Source organism: Lepisma saccharinum, chromosome 30, assembly GCF_977018435.1.
Source record: "Lepisma saccharinum chromosome 30, izLepSacc3.1, whole genome shotgun sequence".
NCBI classification, from domain to species: Eukaryota; Metazoa; Arthropoda; class Insecta; order Zygentoma; family Lepismatidae; genus Lepisma; species Lepisma saccharinum.
The window spans coordinates 9,713,526-9,726,054 of NC_139258.1; the positions used below are offsets into that span (position 1 = coordinate 9,713,526).

The 12,529-nt window shown below is 39.8% G+C and overlaps 1 protein-coding gene across 1 annotated transcript in view; it reads left to right on the forward strand.

The window, feature by feature from the left end:
* Uqcc1 (Ubiquinol-cytochrome c reductase complex assembly factor 1) overlaps positions 1-12,529 on the forward strand; it is a 31,093-nt gene that overhangs the window by 6,780 nt on the left and 11,784 nt on the right. Inside the window, exon 3 of the mRNA XM_083115618.1 lies at positions 4,188-4,260. Within this exon, the coding sequence (XP_082971744.1) occupies positions 4,188-4,260 (73 nt within the window). The remainder of the gene's footprint in view (positions 1-4,187; positions 4,261-12,529) is intronic.

Genomic DNA, 12,529 nt, shown 5'->3' on the forward strand with positions numbered 1-12,529 from the left:
ATGTATCAGCTGAAATCCATTCCTTCCTTTGGGGATTTTTGTAACCTATTAGTTCTTCAGTTCTTGTTTTTAGTACTTTAGCAATTCTCTCCCAAGCATCCTCTGGGTCTTGTATTTCTTGTATTTGATATGTTTGTGGTAATCCATATTGCTTTCAGAGTTCTATTGTAAACTGTTGTGTTACTTGTGGTATTTTAAGTTTACCTATATCATACTTCCGTGTTTTTTTGCTGGATTTTATTACATGTGGCTTTTATTTTGAGTTTTCCTTAGTCCTACAGAGGTTGTTCGCTTTATATCCGACCATTTTTGACGGGTACTCACCTTAAGAGATACCGCGCCGCCACCACCGATCATGTTCTATTTCACCCCCAGCATTGTGGACTATCGCCCGGCATTGCAGTTTCCATTGCAGCAAGCTCCGGCGCAGGACAGGCATGGGAATTCTGTCCCACTCCTCCCTGCAAGCTTTCCATAGACCATCCAGGGTGCGCGGTCGGCGATGTTGAAGACGTCGTTTCAACAGTCCAAATGTGCAAGAATCCATTGGACTGGCATCTGGGCTTTTCACAGGAATGTCTTCAAATGGAATGACATGAATTCCTAATTCCTCTGCCATTTTCTGATACAAACGTAGTGATGTTCTGGCGGTATGATTCGAAGCCTTGTCCATATGGATCATCACCTGATTCGCGTTCATTCCATACAATTTTGGGATGTCTCTATGATAGATAGGTGTCAGAATGGAGTCTTGGAAGTATCTGGCATTCACCTTGCGTATCATCAACTTATCCGAATCCCGTCACAACCATAAAGCAACAAAGTTGCTGCGCCCCTTGCTGTCAATGTCACGGTATGTGATTGCCCGAATGTGACCACCAGCAGTGAGATGGACATATGATTCATCCATTGTGACAACTTTCTTCCATTTGGAACCTTCCAGGTACTTTTCATACAGTTTCCTGCAGTTCGTCTTACGTTTGGCAATGTGACGCGGTAGAAGGTGGTGTACACGGCTTGCAGCCCTTCTCCTGGTGGTTATCGTGGGTGAATGTTTCGCAAGGAGAACCTGTTGTGTGTAAAGGGCTACAATAGCTTTCGCAGTAGTCACCCCGAGTGTTAACCCATTCTCCCGACACTGTTTCACAATGCGTACGTATGAAAACTTAGCATGGAAAAGGGCCATTACGTAACCCTCCCAATACCGGTTGATTTTCAGCGCCATTTGATAACATTCACTACCAACACTCACGCACCTACAAGGTCAGACACAACACTGCTCCCATCAGCAGACCCATAATTCCAGGTGGCAGCACCGAATTGAAAATAGTCTCATATAAAGCGAACAACCTCCGTATTAGCATGTGATGGTCACTGAAAATATCAGCATTCCGCTTATTTCTTAAGTCTTGTAGACTTCCTTGCCATCTTCTACTTATTATGATATTTGATTTTCTGTTTTTGAATCTGGAGAAACGCACGTAACCTTATAACAATTCTTATGTGGGAAGATTGTTCCGCCAATTATTAAGTCGGGCCCTCGTGGTGAAGTGGTTAGCACATCACGCTATGACGCCAGGTGTCCCGGGTTCGAATTCCAGCCTGGGTTTGGATGTTTGTGTGTGTCCATTCATCATACCATCACTCATCCCCATCTTCGCAAATTAGCCAAACGTGGCACAAAAAGCAAAGTAAAATAATCCAAATCAATCAGTCAATTATTAAGTCATGGCTTACACAAAATTCTGCTAGTAATTTCCCATTCTCATTCATTTTACCTAATTCATGTCTTCCCATTACATTTTCCAATCCTGAATTATCATCTCCTACCTGAGCATCGAGATCTCCCATTATTATTTGTATGACTTTTTTATGTATTTTGCTGAGGGTGTCCTTCATTCCTTTATACAAGTTTTCTTTATCTGCTCCATTTGCTTCTTCTGTGGGAGCATAGCATTGAATAACAGATATGGGTCTTCTTCTAGAATCGACAAGTCAGTAATGATTTCTTGGCTAAAGGCGACAATTAGAATCCAACTGCATTTCTATGTTCTTCCTCATGTTCTTTACCTGAGTAGAGAAGTGTCATTTTATCACCGGTTACCTCCCCAAATTCCTTCCATCTGGTTTCACTTATTCCCATGATTTCTATGTTTAGTCGTTCAGCTTCTTGTATCAGCTGGCCTCCCCGATGGCGCAGTGGTTGCGTCCTCGCCTTGTAATCAAGGAGTCCCGGGTTCGATACCCGGTGGAGGCTCATAGTGGTTCGGATCCCACTTTAAACAGTAGGTCCAGTCCCAATTAGCCTTACTGTGCATAAAGTGGACTTAAAACACCAAATCAATCAATCAAATCTTGTATCAGCTGCGCCAATTTACCTGATTCCCTCAGTGTACAGACATTCCATGTAGCTATTCTCGTCTTCCTCTTCAGACGAAAAGTCATCGTCCATTGATCAGTCGGGCTATGCTTCACTTTGGTTTCTCGAATAATTGAAATTTCGGTGAGTGTTGGTTATCAGCCCTCAGCTCCCTAGTGCCCTGATGGGGCTACCGTCTAAACCTGGGCACCTGCTGGCCTTGACGTTAGTATGATTTGAGGTGTGGCTTTTTGATATTTCTAAGCCTTCCACACCAACCTTCCTTCTTTTCAACCGGGCTTAGGACCTGCTATGGCGGTGTTATTTATGATGTATGGGTTATCAATCCTCAGCATATCAGTACGCTGATCCATCCTTCCCTCAGCCTTTGAAGATCCCTCTTCAGTTCCCCCCCATGATCACCCAGGCCCGTAGCTAGAATTGATCTCCAGGGGGCTCACGGATCATCAGGGGGGCTTTGTAAGCAAGTCCATTTTTTAAAAAAATATTAAATGAAGGTAAATTATATGTGGGGGCATACTCATTCATTTATAAATATCATATACTACACAAATACTACATTTTTCTACATCTTTTAAAACATCTTTTGAAGTGTTAATTGACTGATACTGACCCTTCCACACCCCATACTATTTTAGATGATACAGATATGTATATCACACACAAAAAACGCACAATATTTAATCTCAGTGCCTACAGTATATTCCACCCCCGGCCGAAGCAATTAAACTCCCCTTCCTTTGTTGTTGACCTTTGACGCAGATGCGGAGGCAACTTGCATGATGACATCAAAGTCACAGATTTCTGTCTAAACGGGAGGTTGCAACAGTGACAGTGAAGGTACAGATAAAGAAGCTCCCCTACGAAAGAACTTTCTGAAGTCTAGAGAATATTCTAAATACTTGCAGCTACTTCTGCTCATAAACAAAATGAGCGAATGTAATAGATGCTGTTCATGTTCTGTGGATTTATCCTTAAAGTTGTGAGTTGTCTACATTTTCAATCTTCACTGCAAACAAATTATGCAAAATAGTTTACCTAATGTAAAGGGGGCTGATGGCAGTGCCAGGGTGGCTGAGTCCCCCCCTGGCCCCTGCCTGGCTATGGGCCTGTTATCACCCCGTGGAGGTAAGGTTGCCTGTTCCACCATTCGAGCAGTACTGAAGGATTCCTTATTCTCTTCTGCTGTTGAGGTGTTCACCGAACCCTGGGTACGGGCCCTTACAAGGTACTACCATCCGGAGCCAGATTGGCCAAGGTTTTTTAAACTCCTCTGTGTTCTTTTGCCTCTTCAGCCATTGAGATAACCATCCATCTTTTTCCGCCTTTGGAGCTGTTGACCGTTAGGTTGCTCCTTAGTCTGGCAAGCCTGCCCTACACGGGATACCCTGCCAGGAGCTGTCCTACCACCGGTATAGCCAGTGGTATGCCCACTTTTTCTGGTAGTCATCGCTCATTTTGTCATCTTTTCCTACCTTTGACGTTCTTTTTTTTTTTTTTAAGGAATAGTGGGCCAAAGGAGGGGGGTTATTACCCCCACCAACTCCCACTTGGGCACGCCACTGGGTATAGCCTTGGTAGCATGCAAGCCCTACCACCAACTACAAGGTCATGCAATCACTAGAGGGAGGCAGGGAGCAAACCTATCTTACTGAACCATTTATTCTTCGGATTACAGTCTGAGAAGTCTACTTTCCAACTCATTTTTGGCTTGAAATTCATTTCTTTTTTATGTCCAGTATAAATTCTTTTAGTTGCTTCCTTGATTGTTTTATTTTTTTTAAATATTCCTCTCTATCTCCTGCAGGTGCTCAAAGCAGGGGGATATTTCTTGTACGAGTCAGTTGCCGACAAGCTGGACTATAACAAGTTCTTCCAAGGTTAGTTGGAGGAGTGCGCTAGTTTCGGTAAGGTTTGTCAGAGCATTCATTATTTGTATACAGTATTGATGTATGGAGCTCAGATTGAAATTAAACAGAGTAGTGTGATATTTTTGCTGAGTGTGCAGGTCTATCCAGAGACACAACCACAAATTTTTGTCTGTGGGGGTGGGTGGCAAGTACCAGGATAAATGTACCAATCATAATAATAATAATGCCATTATTATTATTATTAGTAGGAGTAGTAGTAGTATCAAAGACGATATTATCGCAAATTACGCAAAAGGAAGTCTGTGCTAAAGCATTTGTATTGGAACAGATGATTTGAAATATTTTTTTCAAAATGTTCAATTTCACATTAACTAATAATGGAAAACAAGCACACAAAACTGTATTTTTGAAAGGCAGAAAATGCATGATAAATGCATTCCAACAGCAAAAATGACATAAATTGTCTATCAAATGTGGACGCTCCTTTTCCTCAAAATAATTGTTCATGCATTTAAGACAAAATTAATTAAGAGAAGTGTCTACTTTCTCTCTCTGGTAATTTACAATGCATTACAGACAAAAAATATTGTGAGCGAAGTGAACAACAAAATTTTAGATTCAATTTTTTGCGAACTGATAACAGTCTTGATTTAATACAGCTCAAATAATTCCACAGGGTGCCATGGCATTCTCTCAAAGTTTTACAACTTTTTTTCATTTACATTCACATGTCAGGGCAAACTTCCGCCGCCCCCTAGCTACGGCTCTGAACTTGATGAAACCAAGAAAAGGAGGTATTGCGAGCAATAAAATTTATGAAATACGTTTTTATTTGCATAAAATGTGAAATTCAGGGGACCAATTGCCCCTCTGTGCATCCCCTGCAGGTGTCCTTTGCCGTAAATAATAGCCCCCCCCCTCCTTCCTAGAATTGGCTGCCCCCACTGTAGTTCTGTGTAGTGTAGAGCATGATGAAGAGGGTTGTCGATTGCTGGGTTTAGATATCATCTGCAGATTACTTGATAATTGGAGACTTCGAGATGTTAAGGAAATAGTCTCACTGTACGCATGGAAGATTTATGTTGCAGTGGCAATAAACTTTCATGTTTAGGAATAGGAGAGAGTTTATGTAAGGTGCACATTTATGTTATATCAGTTCCAGAGGCTGTGGTAAACAGCAAAATGTGAAGATTTAAAAAGTTGTTTTGAATAAAATAACAACATTGTTAAATACATTAACCAATAGCGTTGCTGTTGAGTAGATATTGCAGAGGACATTTTTTCTGTAGCTGACTGAAACGAAGAGGGAGGTCGGTTCCGCTACCCGGAAGAGGTAACATGAGGAGAAGTTGCCAATGCAAGGGAAGACTTTGGGGCAAGTACTGTACGGGGTTATTCATATGCTTGTTCAGGGGCCCAGATACCGGTCAGGCCTGCTGGTATACGCCAGTGTTGTCACATCGGATTGGCAGTAAAGAGCTAAATCCCGCCAAAAATAGGGATATTATTTCTCTGAAGCAACTAGAGTTAGACTGCAAAGCCAAGGCGGGCTTGAACTACAACTGAGACTGGTTAGGTACTAGATGAAAGTATAGTTCCTTGGTGTGATTCGTGATTTGGACAAACCTTGCTCCAAACTACTAAGTTGGCAACAGTTGTACGTACAGCTGGGCTTCCCTTGCACATTGACTGTTGCTGGAGAAGCGGAATTCTGACGTCTGCTCGCCATACAAACGTCAAACTGGCACGAGAAATGTGTGGTGGTTCTTCCCCTTTCCACCTCATTTGCAAAGAAACAAATGAAGAATTGACAAGGCTCAACCACTATTCATTGGATTTTCATTGCAACTCTTTCATGAGTGGTAGATCTTGCTAGGAGTGTTGGTGGCTAAATTACTGAGCGGATTGCAAAAAGAGAACAAAATCAACAATAATCTAGATCGAAGGCATGTTTTTTTTTGGGTGGGGTGGTGGTGTTGTAGATGATAACGTCTACCAGAATAATTGTCGTACTGATGGCCAGTAACACCTTTGAAAAAGTCACGCCAAGGCACTGTTCAGTCCTGTTGAAATGCATGGGAATATTGAAAAAATCTCTGTCCTATTCTTGAGTAGGTGGTTTTCATTGAGTGGCTGTTATAAGCATCTCTTTATGGGAAAATTAGTATTTCAGCAAATGTGTTATGTTCTCATGTATCTCTATGAGGGATGAATACTCCTTCCTTTTAACTTTGGTGAGACTGCAGTGTGATTTTTTTTACATATGTTAATTACGAGGCTTGAAATTAAATTACTTGTCAAGCACTGGAGCTAATCTTGTAGTTTCCAACATCATTAAATTACAGCGTGTCCATAAATATACTGTTATACTTTAAAGTGGTATTACGTCGCTTTGGATAATCGTATTTAAATGAAATTGGTGACAATTGAAAGAAAAACTCAAATATTTTTGTGCATGTCAACAATGGACACCAATATCAGCAATGGACAACAATTAACGAGATCAAACATAGAAACCGAAATAAATTCACTCCTGACAACAATGGACAATGAGGTTTCATTGTTGGATATTTAGCAGGCAGGCAGGTTACACGTGAATGTTTTCCTTTAAAATTGTGTTGTTATTACAGAAGATTTAAGAACATAGTTGGTGTGTTTTAGAATATCATTACATGCAGAGTTTAGTGAACGTGTTGGTGTGTTTTATCATTCCACGGAGAGTTTGGTGAAGGTCTTCTACAATTGGCCGCCGAGGTCTGACTTGTCGGTCTGTGACTTTTTTTTATGGGGTTACATAAAAGGTTGTGTCTAAGTACCCCCATTGCCTCAAAACCTGCAAGAACTGCAAATTCGCATCACTTCTGCAATCCAGTCCATCCCTGTGGATATGTTGGAGCATGTGTGGCATGAATGGGAATATCACCTTGATGTCTGCAGGGCCACTCGTGGGGGCCACATTCAATGTCTACGAGTTGTAAAATAAAATATTTGAGTTTTTCTTTCAAATGTCACCAATTTCATTTAAATACGGTTATCCAAAGCGACGTAATAACACTTTAAAGTATGACAGTATATTTATGGACACGCTGTAGTTTGTTTTCAATTCTACTTTATGCACAGAAAGGCTAATCAGGACTGAACCTACAGTTTTATATGGGATCCAAACGACTTGATCTGGGGACATTGTCAGAAAATCCCCAGCTTAGATGACACAAGGCAGGAATGGAACTGGGCCTCTACAAGGCACTCAGATACTCTACCAAATGGACCAATGCAGATCGACATTTTCACAAAACATGCCATAATAACGTTTAGCCTTTTTTATATCTTTATTTTATGCTAGAACTGGTGTTTGTAATGATGCGATCATTACTGGATCCTTTTTATGTTATAAATTGTTTATGTCTATGTATTCCTGTACGTTTGGGTTCTTGGCCGTTGGGGAGCGGTAAGTTTCCAGTAACGGTTTAGGTCATTAGCGGGGCCTATAAATAGGAAGGGCAGGGGAGCAGTCGGCCTCAGATGTTTGGCGGAGTACAGCAATGTAAGAGGTATCTTTTTCTCTGAGGGGAGCGGCTGGGCGAGCATTCTTTCCTTACTATGTGAACCGACGGGGATGTTAACTTTCTTTCTTTTAATACACACACTTTCTCTTTTCATATTATTCCAATAGTTTATTTCATGTGGGAAACCGGGTACACAACACACATACCTTCAGCCACCTTTTTTGGTACTGAGGGTTAGATTTTTTTTTACTCGTGGAGCCAGTGGCTACGCGAGTCTACACACTCTCTTCGGGAAGGAGGGACAGGGTACACCGGAATGTAATTTTGTGAATAACGGCCAAGAATTAACTTCTGTAAATATATTATGAATAAACCTATATATATCTAAAAGTAAATGGGCGTTAAGTTGTAATTTGAAGAGGTGCGTGTCTATTGCCTAAACTAGCATCCACAGAACTTCAGGTACTGCAAGTTTTGAACCTCGGGACAAGGATTCAAAAATGTATGGTTGTGTATATTGTGTATGTTGCTGAGAATCAGCTTAAAAGCACAAAATATACCGTTACATGTTTTCTATATTAATTCTATGTAAATTCAAATGTAACATGTGCAGTGTACATGATTTTATTGCACATGCATAAAGTCTGTAACATTAGACATGAAAATTTCAGGTTCGAGCCTATATTGGGCATAGGTATTCCTTTCGAATTATCATTTTTTTTTATTTGGTTCCATTCATAAAATTCTGGGGGAGGACTAGAAGGGATGGAATAAGGAATGAGGAGATCAAGAGACAATGGTGAAGCTTCAGGGCAGGATAGATCAGGCACAGATGAGATGGTCTGGTCACAAGAAGAGGATGGATGCAGAAAGACTACCAGTAAGAGCTTACAAGGAGTGGGAATAAGGCTAAGTGAAAGACCAAGATGTCGGTGGAGAGAGGAGATACTGAAGAGTGTTAGGAGATTAGGACAAGATTGAAACACCATGGAAACGAGAAGTGGTGGAGGACCAGAAAAAATGGAGAGGCTTGACTTCTTGCCCAGAGGCTAGGTGATGATTAGGGCTAGAATTTTTATGACCTACAAATCACCAAAATATGCAAAATAAAATATGCTCTTATGACCTAAAATAGTACAAAATATGCAATATAATTTGAAAAATATTCCCTTATAACTGGACTGTTTCAAATATCAATATCTAAATGCCGAGATATTTTCACATACGTTCTATTTTTAGCTCACTTTATGGACCCTGAGTTGCAATCCACAATGAATACTTTCTGTAAATTTTCAAATGAAAATTAAAAAGATTTTGCTGCAGTAAAAGGGAAAAGAAAACCCTCGAGTGAACCTGGGAATAAGAATGAATCCACTTTGAAAATGACTGTATATTTCTTGAAAAAGCGAAAATATGCTGAATATGACCGAAAATCCATCAAAATATGCTCTATCATGCAGAAATGGCTAAATATGCCAAAATATGCCCTTAAGAAGTATCTTAATTTAATTATTTCCTTCATAATATGATAGGGAAAGCAACGGGCACTGATGAAATTCCTGTTGAACTTAGCAAATGCCTGGGAGATGGAAAAAGAGAAATACTGCACTTATGCAATGAAATCTATGAGAAAGGGGATTGGCCACAAGATTTCACGGAGACTGTTTTGGTACCTCTGCAGAAGAAAAGCAATGCCAGAAAATGTTCTGAGTACAGGACAGTCAGCTTGATATCTGACTCGGCAAAAATTCTTCTAAGAATTCTGAACAGACGCCTATACTCGAAGGTCAGTGGCGAGTTAGAGGAAGAACATTTTGGTTTCAGGAAAGGAAGAGGTACAAGGGATGCAATTGGTTTACTGAGGACCATTGGGGAAAGATATTTAGAGAAAGGAAAGGAGGTGTTTGTAGCATTTGTAGACCTGGAGAAAGCCTTTGATAGAGTGAATTGGGTTAAACTTTCAGAAATTCTGAAGAAAATTGGTGTAGATTGGAAAGAGAGAAGACTTCTAAGCAACATGAATCAACAAGTTAAAGTGAGAATAGGAGACAGAAGGCTGTGAAATTGGAAGAGGAGTACGACAAGGATGCTGCCTAGCACCTACTTTGTTTAATATCTATTTAGAAGATATAGTGAAAAATTGTTTCCAGGGCACAGGAGGTGTCAAATTGGGAGGAAAAAGAATAAACTGCATAAGATTTGCTGATGACATGGCAATATTCGCTGAGGATGAAAGAACCATAAATAGTATGTTAGAAGAGTTAAACAGCATCTGTGAGCAGTATGGGATGAAGATTAATGTAAAGAAGACAAAGGCAATGGTTATAGGACGGAAACCAAGGAATATTAATGTGAGAGCAAACAGCGAAAGAATCGAGCAAGTGGATAGCTTCAAGTACCTCGGATGCACTATAAGCAGTGACATGAGCTGCAACCAAGAAGTGAAAATGAGAATCGCAATAGCAAAAGAAGCTTTCAATAGAAGAAAAAATGTTTTTTGTGGACCCATGGACATAGGTCTAAGGAAGAGATTAGTAAAATGTTTTGTGTGGAGTGTAGCACTATATGGTGCAGAAACCTGGACGTTGAGAAGAAATGAAGAGAAACGACTCGAAGCTTTTGAAATGTGGACATGGCGAAAAATGGAGCGTGTAAAATGGACGGACAAGGTAAGAAACGAAGCCGTACTGAAAAGAGTTGGTGAAAAAGATCTATACTGGAGACCATCAAGAAGAGGAAAAGAAACTGGTTAGGACACTGTCTAAGAAGGAACTGCCTGCTAAGACATGCCTTGGAGGGAATGGTTGAAGGAAGAAAAGTCCGTGGAAGAAAGAGATATCAGCTTATGGATGATATTAAATTAACTGGGTCGTATGCTATTACGAAGCGTAAGGCGGAGAATAGGGAAAGCTGGAGATTGCAGTTAAAAACCTGCCAATTAGGCAGAAAACAATGAATGAATGAATGAAATATGAATTTCTATATATTTAGGGAACACATCATCCTTACCAAAATAAATATGCTAAGTCATGAAAATCCTAGCCCTTTATAATTGTGATTAGCCTAAAGAGGCAAGAGAGATAAAAGTAATACACATACCAACAAATAACAAACCACAGACATTGAAGAAAGTTTAAAAATACCAGCAATTAAGCGCAACCATAATTATCATCCCAAGATCATTTAATGAAAATGAATTTAAGCATTGTTCTATTTGGAATTTATTGCATGCTAGCAAATGTCAACAAAATGATCCAAATGATTAACTAAATATTGAAATGAAACATTGAAATAAATTTCCTTTGACACAAAACTATGAATTCCATAAAGTTAGTTCAAATGAAGAGCTACAGTTGCCTTAAAAGCAAAAAGGGCCAATGAGAGGGAGATCCATGCAGTCTTAAGCGAGATGGAAGCTGTAATTTTACATAGTTGCTTATGGAAGCACTTCAGTACTCTAGGACAGTGTTTTCAACTGCCAGATCATGATAGATTCTCCTGAAATTTACCATTTTGGTTGGCACAGTAATTTTCATAGCAAAGAGTAACAAAAGAGTAATTGATTTACGCATTAGTAGAGGCACATATTTTTGGTAAATAAAAAAGCAAAATTTCGGTACAAAAACAGAGTCTATTTCGGGTTCAAAAGCGGTAAATAAAATAAAGTTTCGGTATTATAGCGGTAAATGATCACATCAAAAGTGCTATATAAGATGACATTTTGGTTTTAAAATTGTGAATATAATCCTAAATTTGATTTAAAACTGCACTTGTTACACAAAATAAACTTATCCCTTCTAATAGCACATTTATGTAGTTACCAGAGTATTAAGTCTATTCCTGTGTAGAGGTGTCCATTTTTGCTTCTCAAATATTTACGGCAGAATTCGTCAACTTTCTGTGAATTGCATAACTCACAGGATACGTCAGACTTCAGAAAGTGTAGCGTCGGTATATAAACGGTAAATTTCGTGTTTAAGAGTCTATTTCGAATTTTTTCGTGACAAAACAGGGTAGGAAAATGTACCTCAAACCTTTCAGAAGCATGAAGAATGAACATTACAGCATGTTATTTCATATTTCGTGTTTTCGTCAAAAACTAAATTTGCATGCCTCTACCATTAGTAGTAATTGGAATTTTTCAGTGTTAAAACTTGCCAATGAAAACCACCACTTGCCGAACTAATTTAACCCAATGCTATGTGATCACATAACTTCTGGTATGGCCGAGATGAAGAATATGAAGGCCAGGTGGTGGATGCGGTTTCTATCCTGCTTTAAAACTGAAGGTCCAGTCCCAATTATTCTAGTTTAGCACTTCTAACAAACTTTCATGTTTCTGAAGAATTTGTAGGATCCAGTAATTTCACTGGAGGGGAGGGGAGGGGGGGCGATCAGTCAGTCCTCCTTATACCCCCCAGCAAAGAAAAACTAAATAAATAAATTTCTTTTTTTTGGGCTCAAATGTGCATTTATGGTATATTAAATGTCCCTCTCCCAGAAAATATTCCTGTCCCAACTGTACACTGCCTGTTTGGCTTCATGAAGTTCAAAGTTCATTTTAACTCCACGTTATGCGGGGTGTAAGGGGTGACCTTCCACGTAGGCACCCAAAAGTCAACCTCACTTCCATGTAGTACACCCTGGACTGCATTTTGCAGACAAACGAGGCCCTGGTGACTGGCCCTATGGCCAGTATAATTTTTTGTGTGTTGTACTGTTTTTTGTCCTTATGTGTGCTGAGTGCCCGTTTACAGCCTCAGTTTTTAACG